This window comes from Enhydra lutris, unplaced genomic scaffold (genome assembly GCF_002288905.1).
Source record: "Enhydra lutris kenyoni isolate GAN:26980312 unplaced genomic scaffold, ASM228890v2 scaffoldscaffold75, whole genome shotgun sequence".
NCBI lineage: Eukaryota > Metazoa > Chordata > Mammalia > Carnivora > Mustelidae > Enhydra > Enhydra lutris.
In genome coordinates this window covers 5,306,942-5,317,089 of record NW_019154159.1, presented here as the reverse complement: position 1 = coordinate 5,317,089, position 10,148 = coordinate 5,306,942, and the positions used below count along the sequence as shown (strand labels likewise).

The following is a 10,148-nucleotide window of genomic DNA, read 5'->3' as shown; positions in this document are numbered from 1 at the left end:
GGGCTGCGTGTGCCGGCGTGGGCCCGGGGGCTGCGTGTGCCAGGGCTGCGTGTGCCGGCGTGGGTCCTGCGCTGTGCCGCCTGCACTCTGAGCCACCACGTCTCTGCCCTCGCAGACACCACAAGGGGCCCCGTCTAGTGTGGGAGCCAGCAGCTGCACTGCATTCTGGGGGCCGTGAGTCCCAGATCTGAGAAGGTGCTCACGGTCCAAATGAAGTCTGGCACCTGGTCCCTTGGCCCGGTGGAGCCCAGGCTCTGGGGCCAGCTGGCCGTCTCCTCCTGCCCCTCTGACTGCGGCTTTGGTGGCCCCAGAGGAGTCTGCCATGGCAGCCGTCCCCCCAGCTGGGAACTCACCAGTGCACCTTCCCCGGCCCCGCCCCGCACCCTGAGAACCGGAGAAGCCGCAGTCTAGGCTTGGCGAGGACCTGAGTGCCGCTGCGTCAGACGGGCATCACTCAGGAGCCTGTGGCCCCCGCTGCTGCCCCTGTGTGGCGCTCTGATGGGCCCACTGAGGCTCACGCAGCTCAGGAATGTAGTGCCAGGTGCCCAGCAGGGACACCCAGCCCCCAGAGTGGTTCCCGTTCCCTCTGCTCAGAGGGGAGCCTCTTAGACCGAGGTCTGCCCATCAGGCTGTTCACAGACCCGGCCGAGCACGATGGTCAGGGGCTACATGGTTAGGGTGATGCTGGGGGAAGAGGGTCCTGGTGTGGCCATGGCAGCCACAGACCAGACCCAAACAGCAGGAATCCAGTGCCCGCGGCCGAGGCCTCTCTCCCGCACTCCCGCACAGCTGTCCCCACGCCACCACCCAGAGGCTCCTGTGTTCTGATCACTTATTACTAGACCTGGGTCCCCCCCACATGAGCTCATCTGTAAAGGCCCTACGTCTAAGTACAGTCTGTCAGCTGCTGGGGCAGTGCTCCCGCAGGCATTCCCCTAACGGAGGGCTGCGGGTGGTCCCTGACAGGCACCCTCACGCGGGCTGCGGACCCCGGTCCTGTCAGCTGACGCCCTGCTCCCCGTGACGGGAGCGCCCCTGGGAACCAGTGTGTGTTCTGGCCACTCAGAGTTTGGGGGACCCTGCCGGGTGTGCAGTGCCCGCCACAGAGGCTGGTGGGGGCCTCGCTGCCTAACCCTGGGCTTCCCCCAGAACGCAGGACAAGCAGCAGCCCCACAGGGGGCCGTGCTGAGGGGCTGTGCTGATGGGGCAGGTTGGGTGGCCCCCATGAAGGCAGTGGGCACCAGGCCTGCGATGAAGGACGGGAGACAGGGTGGTGGGAGGCAGCTCGTGGGGATGAGGGAAGAGGTGGGAGGGGGTGACAGGAACTTAGGAGAACGACTTCCGAGTCTTCCATCATCAAGCTAGGGCTGGAGTGGAAGACACAGAGGGGCTCTTGGAGGTGGTGGCATGGTGTTGGACGACAGGCGCCTGGAGCCCCGGGCACCGGCCCCAGCCTCCCTGTCCTCTGTCCCCAGAGGATGGTTGTGGAGCAGGCCGCCCGGATCCCTGGCCCGCCCGACCTCCGTGTACAGTGTCTCCAGCAGACCCACAGCAGCCACGAGGTGAGGCCCCTCCGGCTCCCAACCGCCAGCCTCCAGCTCAGCAAGGACGGTGGGGAATGCAGGGTGGGTGGGCTCCTTGTCTCCAGCCTTGCTCCTTCGCCCATCCACCTGCAATAGGACCTTCCTGTCACCTGGGGAGGGGCTTGGCTGTGCTTCCCCTGTGCTCCTGGGTCACCTGCCACATACCAAGTAGGATTTGTGCATAACCGCTGTCCCCCAGAGGGGCCGTGCCCAGTGGCGAGGTGGGGGGGTCTGAGCTTGCTGCCCCCACCAGCAGACCCTGCTGCGGGAGGTGCAGACCCTGCGGGACCGGCTGTGCACGGAGGACGAAGCCAGCCCCCACGCCACCGCCCAGAGACTCCTGCAGGTGTACGGTCAGCTGCGCAGCCCCAGCCTCCTCCTGGTGTGACCCCAGGTGGGCCCCTGCCACGAGCCCAGCACCCTCGTGGCTTTATGGAGAGAAGTGCAGGACACGAGGGGCTGCTTCCCGGCTCCTGACCCTGGCCGTGAGGCTGGGGGAGGCAGGTGGGCTGGGCACTGCTGGGGACCCGGGGCCCACACCTGCTCTGGGGCATGTGTGAAGCGGCGCTCGTGGCCCCCCAGCCCACCCCGGCCCCAGCCTCTGCACAGCGTTCCTTCCCCTTCGGTAGCTGCCCACGGCTCCTGCTGAACCTGGTCGTGCCTGGCAGTCCCTGGCCTGGAGCCCTGGAGCTGGATCCACGACGTCCGTCCCCCCCAACCCAGAAGTCAGGCCCCGGGCACAGGGTCCGGGCCCCAGAGCAGCTGACGGGCCCCAGAGAAAGTTTCCAGATTTGGGACTTAGTGGTTCTGGCCATGGCTGTTGCCGTCCCCAGTGCCCGCTCCCCCAAGTACAGACCTCTCATCCCTCTCGGGGCCCTTCATTTATGGGCCACTGCTGAGGCCACCAGCTGGGACTGCTTTTCTGTGGCTCCGACACTCACCCAGTAGGTGCTTATGGCTGGGGCCGTGCCCAGCACTGTGCCTTGTCTCCAGGGCCCCTTGGCCTGGGCAGCCACTCAGCGTCACTCCAGTGCTGGTGTGTCCAGCAGTGGGGGGGGTGACCCCCTGTTTGGACCTAACATGGTGCTCTCCTGTACATGCAGGGGCTGCGAGGCCCCCCTTGCTGCAGGAGAAGTCTGCTCCCCATTGAGCTGCCTCGTCACTGTGTGTGTGTGTGTGTGTGTGTGTGTGTGTGTTTTGGGGCAGCAGCTCTGACTGCATTTCTGGGCCTCCCCTGGGGTGTGCGCGGATGAACCCTGCCTTGGTCTTTTCCGTGGTCGTGGGGGCCAGGGAGAGTCCCCCGGCACTGGGCGAAGGGCCCACCCGGCCCGCAGGGCATGCGAGCCCCTCCCAGGGAGGACAGGCCATCTCCAAGGAGGGAGAGTGGGAGGCCACACAGACCACATGCTAGAGGCGGCGGGCACAGATGTCGGCTGTGAACAGAGCAGCGCTGGAAGCATGTCCCCCAGCGCCAGGGCTTGGCTGGGCTGCCCCTGCCCCTGGTCCCCACTGTCCAGCTCCCACATGACGCCCAAGGCACACTTGTCACCTCTGCCAGGCTGCTGACCAGGATGACCCCGGTGAGGCATGAGCCTACACGCTCCCAGGGATGCAGACGCAGTAGTGGGAAAGGGCGCGCTGCTCCCCCTGCCTGCTGGCAGGAGGCCCCTGGTGGGGCGGGCGAGGCGGCAGTCACTCGAGCCCCACCACCTGGTCTCCAGAAGAGGAGACACGCCGCCGGGCAGCCAACCCGTGGACGGGAGATAAAGTGGAATCCTGTGAAACCTTTGTGAATTGGGGGAGAGGGGCAGGGGCGAGGGCAAGGGGGACACGGGACAGAGCTCGGCTGGAGCCGCTCCAGGAGCCTCGTGCTGGGCTGCCCTGTCAGCACCCCACCGGACGGGCCACCGCCCCGAGCACGGAGTCCCTCAGCTGCCCCTGCTGCGTGCGGCTCGCCGTCCCCCACACAGCTCCGGCGCGCCGGAGAATGGCCTCCACACAGTCCCAGCCTCCTCCTTGTCCCAGGTGTACCCTCCGGGCACGCTTCCCTGTCTCCCCTCCCCAGGCCGCTTGGGCTTTGCTCAGCACGGGTCTGAGGCCAAGTGCATTCCTGGCAGAGGCCAGCGAAGGGAAGTCGGGGACACCGAGGGAGTCCCCCGCTGTGATCACTGTGGGCAAGCACCTGGCGGGGGAGCCCCCGTCCTCCTGTCCTGGTGTCGCCAGGGGGCAGCACAGGCCGTGGGGTGCGCGGCCACCTGCTCCTCTGCTGCCTCGAGGCTCTGGTGTCTGGTCCTCAGAGGGTTAACTCAGCCCCCCTTGACCAGGGGGCCCGCTAGGGTCCAGCCCCTCTGTCCTTAAGGTTGGGCGAGGGCAGTGAGGTCTGGTGCAGGCTGGGATGAGGCGGGCACTGGGGAGAGGCTGTGGGTGGGGGCAGGATCCCTCCCTGTCCACTCTGGTCAGGCCCACCCATGCTGTCCCCCCCCCCCCCCCCGCACACCTTTCCCAAAGCGCTCCAGTCCCCACGGCCCACACTGGCTGGATTCGCTGGATGGACTTTCAGGCCCAGGTATGAGGAGGGGCTTGGGCTCAGGGACGGGGCATCTGGTCTCATCCTCCCTTCAGGCTCTGGGCCACGCGTGTGTAGTCCCCTCCCAACCCCAGCGTTTTCCACCGGGTCACCCGACCCATCCAAGAGGCATTGGCCTGGGTGGGGGTTCTTGGGGGGTGGGGAGTGCCTGGCTGCCGGACCAGAGACCTTGTCTTGGCATCCGGCCTGTCTGGGGCGGGTGGGATGGGAACGGGAGGCGTGGGGGCCCCCGTCGGGGCTGTGCAGGGCCGAGAGGGGCCCTTTCCCCAGGGCTGGCCACTCGCACCCTGTTTGGGAGGGGCGGGGTCGTTCTCACCTCACGTGCGCTGGGTTTTTCCTGAGACCCGGATCCGCGTGGGGGGATCGTCACCCCAAAGAACCTGTGACCGGCCTAACCCCGCACTCTGCCGGGACGGGGGCGGGGGTGTCCCACCCGCTGGACCCCACTCCGAGCCACACGCGCCCGCCCTGCGTCTCCTGCGCTGCGGGGTGGGGAGGTGGAGCAGCCGCGGCCGGAGCCCCGGGGCCTGGCGGGGGCGGGGCGGGCCGTCCGCGCACGACCCTCCCCTCGCGGCGCCACGGAGTCCGCCAGCCGCTGCGTCCGAGACACGGTTTAATGGGGGGGGTCGGGCCGCCCGCTCAGTACTCCCAGAGCGCGACCCCGGCCGGCGTGTCCGCGTCCGCGCGCAGCAGCCCCGAGGCGCCCCCGCGCAGGTACTTGCCGCCCCGGACGCGGATGGCCAGGCGGCCGCGCTCGCGGAACTCGAAGAGGAAGTCCTCGGGGCGCTCGCCGTCGCTGTACACGCTGCCGTGGCTGCCGGTGTACCAGAACCCGCCGCCGCGGCCTGGGGGCGGGGGCCGGGTCGGCGGGGCGCGCGCGGGGGCCGGGGGCCCGCGCCCGCCCCCTGCCCCGCGCCCGCCCCGCCGGGCCCCGGCTCCCGCGCGCACCTCGGATCTGGTAGGCGCCGTCGCGGAAGCTCAGGTGGAAGACGTCGTAGACCGAGCGGTTGGTGTCCAGCTGGTTGGAGCCCCGGCGGTGGCAGACGAAGCCGTCCAGGCCCCGCAGCACGAGGATGGGCCGGTTGATGAGCTTGAGAATGAACTCCTCGTCCTCACCTGGAGGGGAGTAGGGGCTGAGGGGCCGTTGCCTGCCCGCCGTCCTCCCCGGGGTGGGTAGGGTGGGTGGGGTCTGAGGGCAGAAGGGCCCCGATTCTAGGCCTGGACACTTGTGGGCCCACATCTGCCATTGCCATGACACGTGTGACCCCGGCAAGAGGCCTGTTACCGCTAAGCCCCAGGTTCCCCAAATGTGCAGTGGAGATCAGGGGTTCTGGGCTCTGAATTCTCCCTGACGTCCAGAGCGATCATCTTGACCAGCAAGGATTACTACTGCCAAGGGCCACCTGGGCAGGGAGGAGGGACCAGCTCAGCAGTGAGGGGGCCCTGGGCCCGGTGAGGAGTGCTCACCCACAAAATCGCTGATGGCTGCCAGCTGTCCGTTCTTCTTCATGCACAGATAACGGCCATTACTGGCCTTGAGGGCCACCCGCCGGCCACGCCACTCCACCTCAAACATGGTGTTTGCAGAACTGGGAAGGTCAGGGTAAAGTCCCCTCAGAGCAGCAAGACAGGAGCTCAGGGTCAGGCTTTCCCATCCCCCTCAGGTCCAGTACCAACCCCCAGGGGGAGAGACAGGCGCTTGCCTTCCACGGACACACCCACCACTGTTAAGAGCTGCCCCTTGCCCAGTGAGTATTTTCTCGGCTGGGCCGCCTCAGTGGTCCTCGTGGTGGAGGTGGTGGTGGTGGTGATCATGGTCATGGTCATGGTGGTGGAGATGGGGATGGGGCACTCACACCTGTGTGGCTGTGGCGTGGATGCCCCCGTGGGTGACAAGGGTCCAGTAGCCCCCCGTGCTGGAATAGAAGGTGCACTTCTTCGTCTCCTGGTCAATTTGCATCAGGAAGGTCTCATGATGCAGCTCCTCGTCCTGGTTGGCTGAGACGTTGACCCCTGCAGGGAGGATATGGGAAGCCCCTCACGCCTCTCCCTGGGTGGGGGGTGGGGAGCAGAAAGATGGGGAAAAGCATGGTCTTGGGGCAACCCTGAAGGCAGAGGGGGTCTCATCTAGAACCCTTTGGAATTAAGATTTGGAAGGCGCTTTTCGGAGAGTAAGAGGTGGTGTCGCCATAGCCATGTGGGCACACTGCGGACTGCTGTGTCCAGTTCCCTGAAGGTCCTTGGCCAAGCTCCTACTGCAGCCCCAGGAGCCAGACCCTTCTGTGCCAGCAAATCCCCTGCCTCTGCTAATCATTAGGTAATCTACTTGCTGCTGCCCTCTCGACCCAGGGCTTACACCAGCCTCTATTTATAACTCACCCCTAAGCCCCTGGATAGGCACAATGAGGTCCCTCTTCTTCCCCAAGCCAGGGCCCAAGTTGGGGAAGACCCCAGCTGGGGCCTAGGGTCCATTCCTGGGCACAGAGGAGAACCTGGCCCACTGCCACCCCCCAGCCCACCTTTTTACGTGTGTGGTCTCCTAGGAACCCTGAGGGAGGGCAAGGCTCTCTGGGGCGCTGCCTGGGATTCCTGCAAGGATGGAACTGGGGATAACCATGGCCAGGGTGGGGGGCAAAGGGCAGGCTCTAGAGTCTCCCTAGTATCTTCCCATAAACCATGCCCATTTCTAGGGATGTGACAGATCACAGAGCTCCCCAATGAGGCCAGGCTCCAGTGTGTCCAGCTGGTGAAGCAGGAGGAAATGGGGCCCTGAGGGTCAGGACCAGATCCTGTCCAGCCCTGTCCCCAGGAAGGTAGAACGGGCACCAGGCACGTGTGTGCTGGAGAGGGTGGGACCTGCTGTCCTTCAGCTCCCAAGGTTGCTCCCTCTAAAGCCACCCAGTTAGATCTCTGTCTCCCTTCTCACGTGGGTCCCCGCCGCCCCCGCCGTCCCATCAGCAGTACTGAGCTGAGTGGGCATCTGGGGCTCCAGGCATGTGACCGGCAGTAACGACACAGACAACAGACAGTTTGTCCGAGGCCTGTGCGTGCTGTGGGCCTTGGCTGGGATGGCTCCTGGAGAAGGTGACACTGAAGCAGACTGAGGAGGGCGGGAGACCCGTCCCTGCAGGTGCTGAGGGCAGAAGGAGGCCAGGGCTCCTGAGTCAGGCCACACCGTGGCCCCTCGGAGGCCGACCCCACTGGCATCCCCAGCATCGCCCCAGACAGTCCGGCCGAGGGGTTTCTGACTCCCACAGCTGTCTGCTGGAATAGCAGCAGCCGTCTCGTGACCACAAGGCCACCAGCTCGAGGTCAGAGCTGTCCCCCGAGAGCAGCTCCACAAGGAGGAGAGAGCGAAGGGTTCTGAGAACTCCATGGAGCCGGTGATGGTGTCCTGCCTGGGTCCCCACCACCCCGTGCCTCCGGACTTCCATTTATAGGAGATGATGTCCTCATGGCCTGAGCCACATGGGTCTGTTTTCTGAGCTCCACTGTCCCACTGAAGGCTGGCAGTGGGGGCCGCAGAAACAGCTGACTCCGGCCGATGGGGGCAGCCCAAAAAGACACTGGAGGGGTGTCTGGGTGGCTCAGTGGGTTGAGGCCTCTGCCTTCGGCTCAGTAAATGATCCCAGAGTCCTGGGATCCAGCCCCACATCGGGCTCTCTGCTCAGCGGGGAGCCTGCTTCCTCCTCTCTCTCTCTCTGCCTGCCTCTCTGCCTACTTGTGATCTCTGTCTGTCAAATAAATAAATAAAATCTTAAAAGAAAAAAAAAAGATACTGGGTGGAGAAAACAGGCCAGCAGGGTACTCCCAGACCCCCTGTGGGAAGAAGACAGGTTCGGGGGCCGCCTGACCAGCAGAATTGTTGGGATCCAGGCACCACCCGCAGCAGAACCCGCAGCTGTAGCTGCCGCCTCCCCCGGGACGGACATGCACGTCCTGCTTCCTCATCGACTCCAGAGGGGAGCAGAGCCCATATGCGCCGTCCCTCGCCATCACTGCCCGCGCTCTCTGTCCCTCCACCGCCTGCAGCACCGCAGCCCAAGCCCGTCCAAGCGCTCCCGTGCGCACCTCCCCGGCCGACAGAGGACGCGGTTCACATGGTTGATAAACCAGCAACTCCCACAGGCCAGAGAACGGCGTGGCCAGACCGCAGGGCCTGTGCCGGGAAGGACAGGGCGGACAGTCCGTCGTGCCCTGGGACCTGGCCACGTTCCAGACAGGCGTCGGGGAGGTGTTTGTGGACTGCCCTTGGCGGCACAGGACTGGCCTTGGGAACCCTGGCTCCAGGCAGGGGGGCCCTCCTGAGTGCTCGTGGCTGGGCCTTGGCCAACAGGACTAGCAGGTGGCAATGGGGCTGGTACGGGCATGCCTGGCCGCTCCTGGGGGCACAGACCCAGGGGCCCACGCAGGGAACAGCTGCGAACTGCTGGCCTGGGCCCGGTTTCCTCTCGGGGAAGTAGGAATTGCCCGTGCTCACAGGCACGTGATGGTGTGCAGAAAGGCCCGCTGGCCACGCGAGGCAGGGAGCCAATGAGCCAGGACAGACGAGCAGCCAGCCAGAGACCGCGCCTGCCACCAGGAAGCCCGGGCCCCGGGGGAGGCCACCAGACCGGAGGGACTCCGAGGTCCTTCCACACTCCACCCCCGGGTTGGGTGAGGATCCCCACTGGTCAGGCACGGGTGGTGTGGGCACCAGGGCCCTGCCCACTGCACTCCTGCTGGCTCCTTAGCCTGTGTGCGGCCCCTCCCCAACTTCTTGTGAAGTTCAGAAAATGAAGCAGAAGAGAAGGGGAGGGTAGGGGGTGGAGGGCCAGCCCAGCACGGGCCAGACCTGCCTTCCGCCCCCCTGCAGCAGTGGTCCGGGGCTCCGGTGTCCTGTGTCCAGCACGGCCTGGGCTCAGGGGTCCTGAGAAGGATCCCGTCCTCCTGACGCTAAAGCCAGCGGTCCTCGGCCGCTACCCCCACGCGTGCCCCAGCCGCCCCCCCCGCCCTGCCCCTTGTGCTGCCCCCCGCTGGCCACCACCCGTGCGGACATGATGCCACTGCCCAGCCCGGTCCGCGTGGCCGGCCGCCGCGCCCACGTTACCTTGCCGCACAGACACGTAGCGGTGGTTGGCGGCCACCAGCACCACCTGCGGGTGACTCTCCTCCAGGTCGAAGAGCTCGTCCTTGCCCGGCCGCGTGTTGCGGCCTGCCCTGAGTGTGCCGGCCGGCCCCACGGGCGCCAGGTAGTGGCCGTCGGCGTCCTTGAAGGCCAGCTTGCCGGCCTTGAACTCAAGCGTGTAGCGGGCCTGCGGCTCGGGCTCCCACACCAGGCGGCCGTCGCTGCGCAGGTAGCGGCTGTCGCAGGACCGCAGGCAGTACTGCCGGCTCCGGAAGGTGAGCGTGATGAGCGCGTCCACGCCCCAGGGCCGGTCGCTGTCGGCCGCCATCTGGTCCTCCTGCGCGCACAGGTGCACGTAGCGCCGGCGGCTGACACTCAGCAGGTGCGCCTGCGGGTGGATGGCCAGGTGCACGGTCCAGAGCTCGGCCGCGGAGACGGCTGTGGCGAAGCAGGACAGCTGGTCCTCGGTGCCGCCAAAGAAGCGGCCGTGCGGCTCCGACCGCAGCGCCCAGCGCCCATCGGGCTGCGGAAGCACCAGGAAGCGGCAGTCGCGGCCCGGCCGCTCGGCCTCACAGGCCACGCGCCCGTCCTCCTCGGCGGACAGGTAGCGGCCCAGGTGGCTGCTGCGGAAGAGCACGGCGCAGCCCTGCCCCGGGTCGGGCTCTAGCACCCACGTCTGCTTCCTCTTGAGGCTGGGGGCCGAGGCATTGACCTTGAAGCCGAAGTTCTCGGCCGTCAGGTAGCGGCCGGTGTCGTTGACAAGGCCAAACTGGACCTTCAGCTCCTGGTGCAGGCCGTTGGTGGGCATCTTGAGGGCCAGCCCAGCGCCCCGCGAGGGGCCTGCGAGGCGCTCTCCGCGTGCTCACGGCCC

General features: G+C 66.7%; 2 protein-coding genes across 8 annotated transcripts in view; one reads left to right on the top strand and one right to left on the bottom strand.

Annotated features, from left to right (window-relative positions):
- The window catches only part of LOC111160399 (Fanconi anemia core complex associated protein 100), an 11,256-nt gene extending 6,994 nt beyond the window's left edge, over window positions 1–4,262 (top strand). For 3 of the 7 annotated variants that reach the window (XM_022523497.1, XM_022523496.1, XM_022523495.1), the window contains exons 8-9: window positions 1,476–1,562; window positions 1,840–2,729. In XM_022523497.1, the coding sequence (XP_022379205.1) occupies window positions 1,476–1,562; window positions 1,840–1,971 (219 nt within the window). In that variant the 3' untranslated portion in view covers window positions 1,972–2,729. Of the gene's footprint in view, window positions 1–1,475; window positions 1,563–1,836; window positions 2,730–4,091 lie in introns of those variants that run through there. The other 4 variants (XM_022523494.1, XM_022523491.1, XM_022523493.1 and 1 more) reach the window with 3 other exon arrangements.
- Window positions 4,263–4,426: 164 nt separating this feature from the next.
- Window positions 4,427–10,085, bottom strand: LOC111160342 (fascin actin-bundling protein 2, retinal). Its single transcript, XM_022523386.1, has 5 exons — window positions 9,260–10,085; window positions 6,027–6,183; window positions 5,638–5,759; window positions 5,119–5,286; window positions 4,427–5,015 (listed from the first exon to the last, which is right to left on the bottom strand). The coding sequence occupies exons 1-5, from the start codon at window positions 10,083–10,085 to the stop codon at window positions 4,810–4,812; spliced, it is 1,479 nt and encodes a 492-aa protein (XP_022379094.1). The 3' UTR covers window positions 4,427–4,809.
- Between the last annotated feature and the right edge of the window lie 63 nt (window positions 10,086–10,148).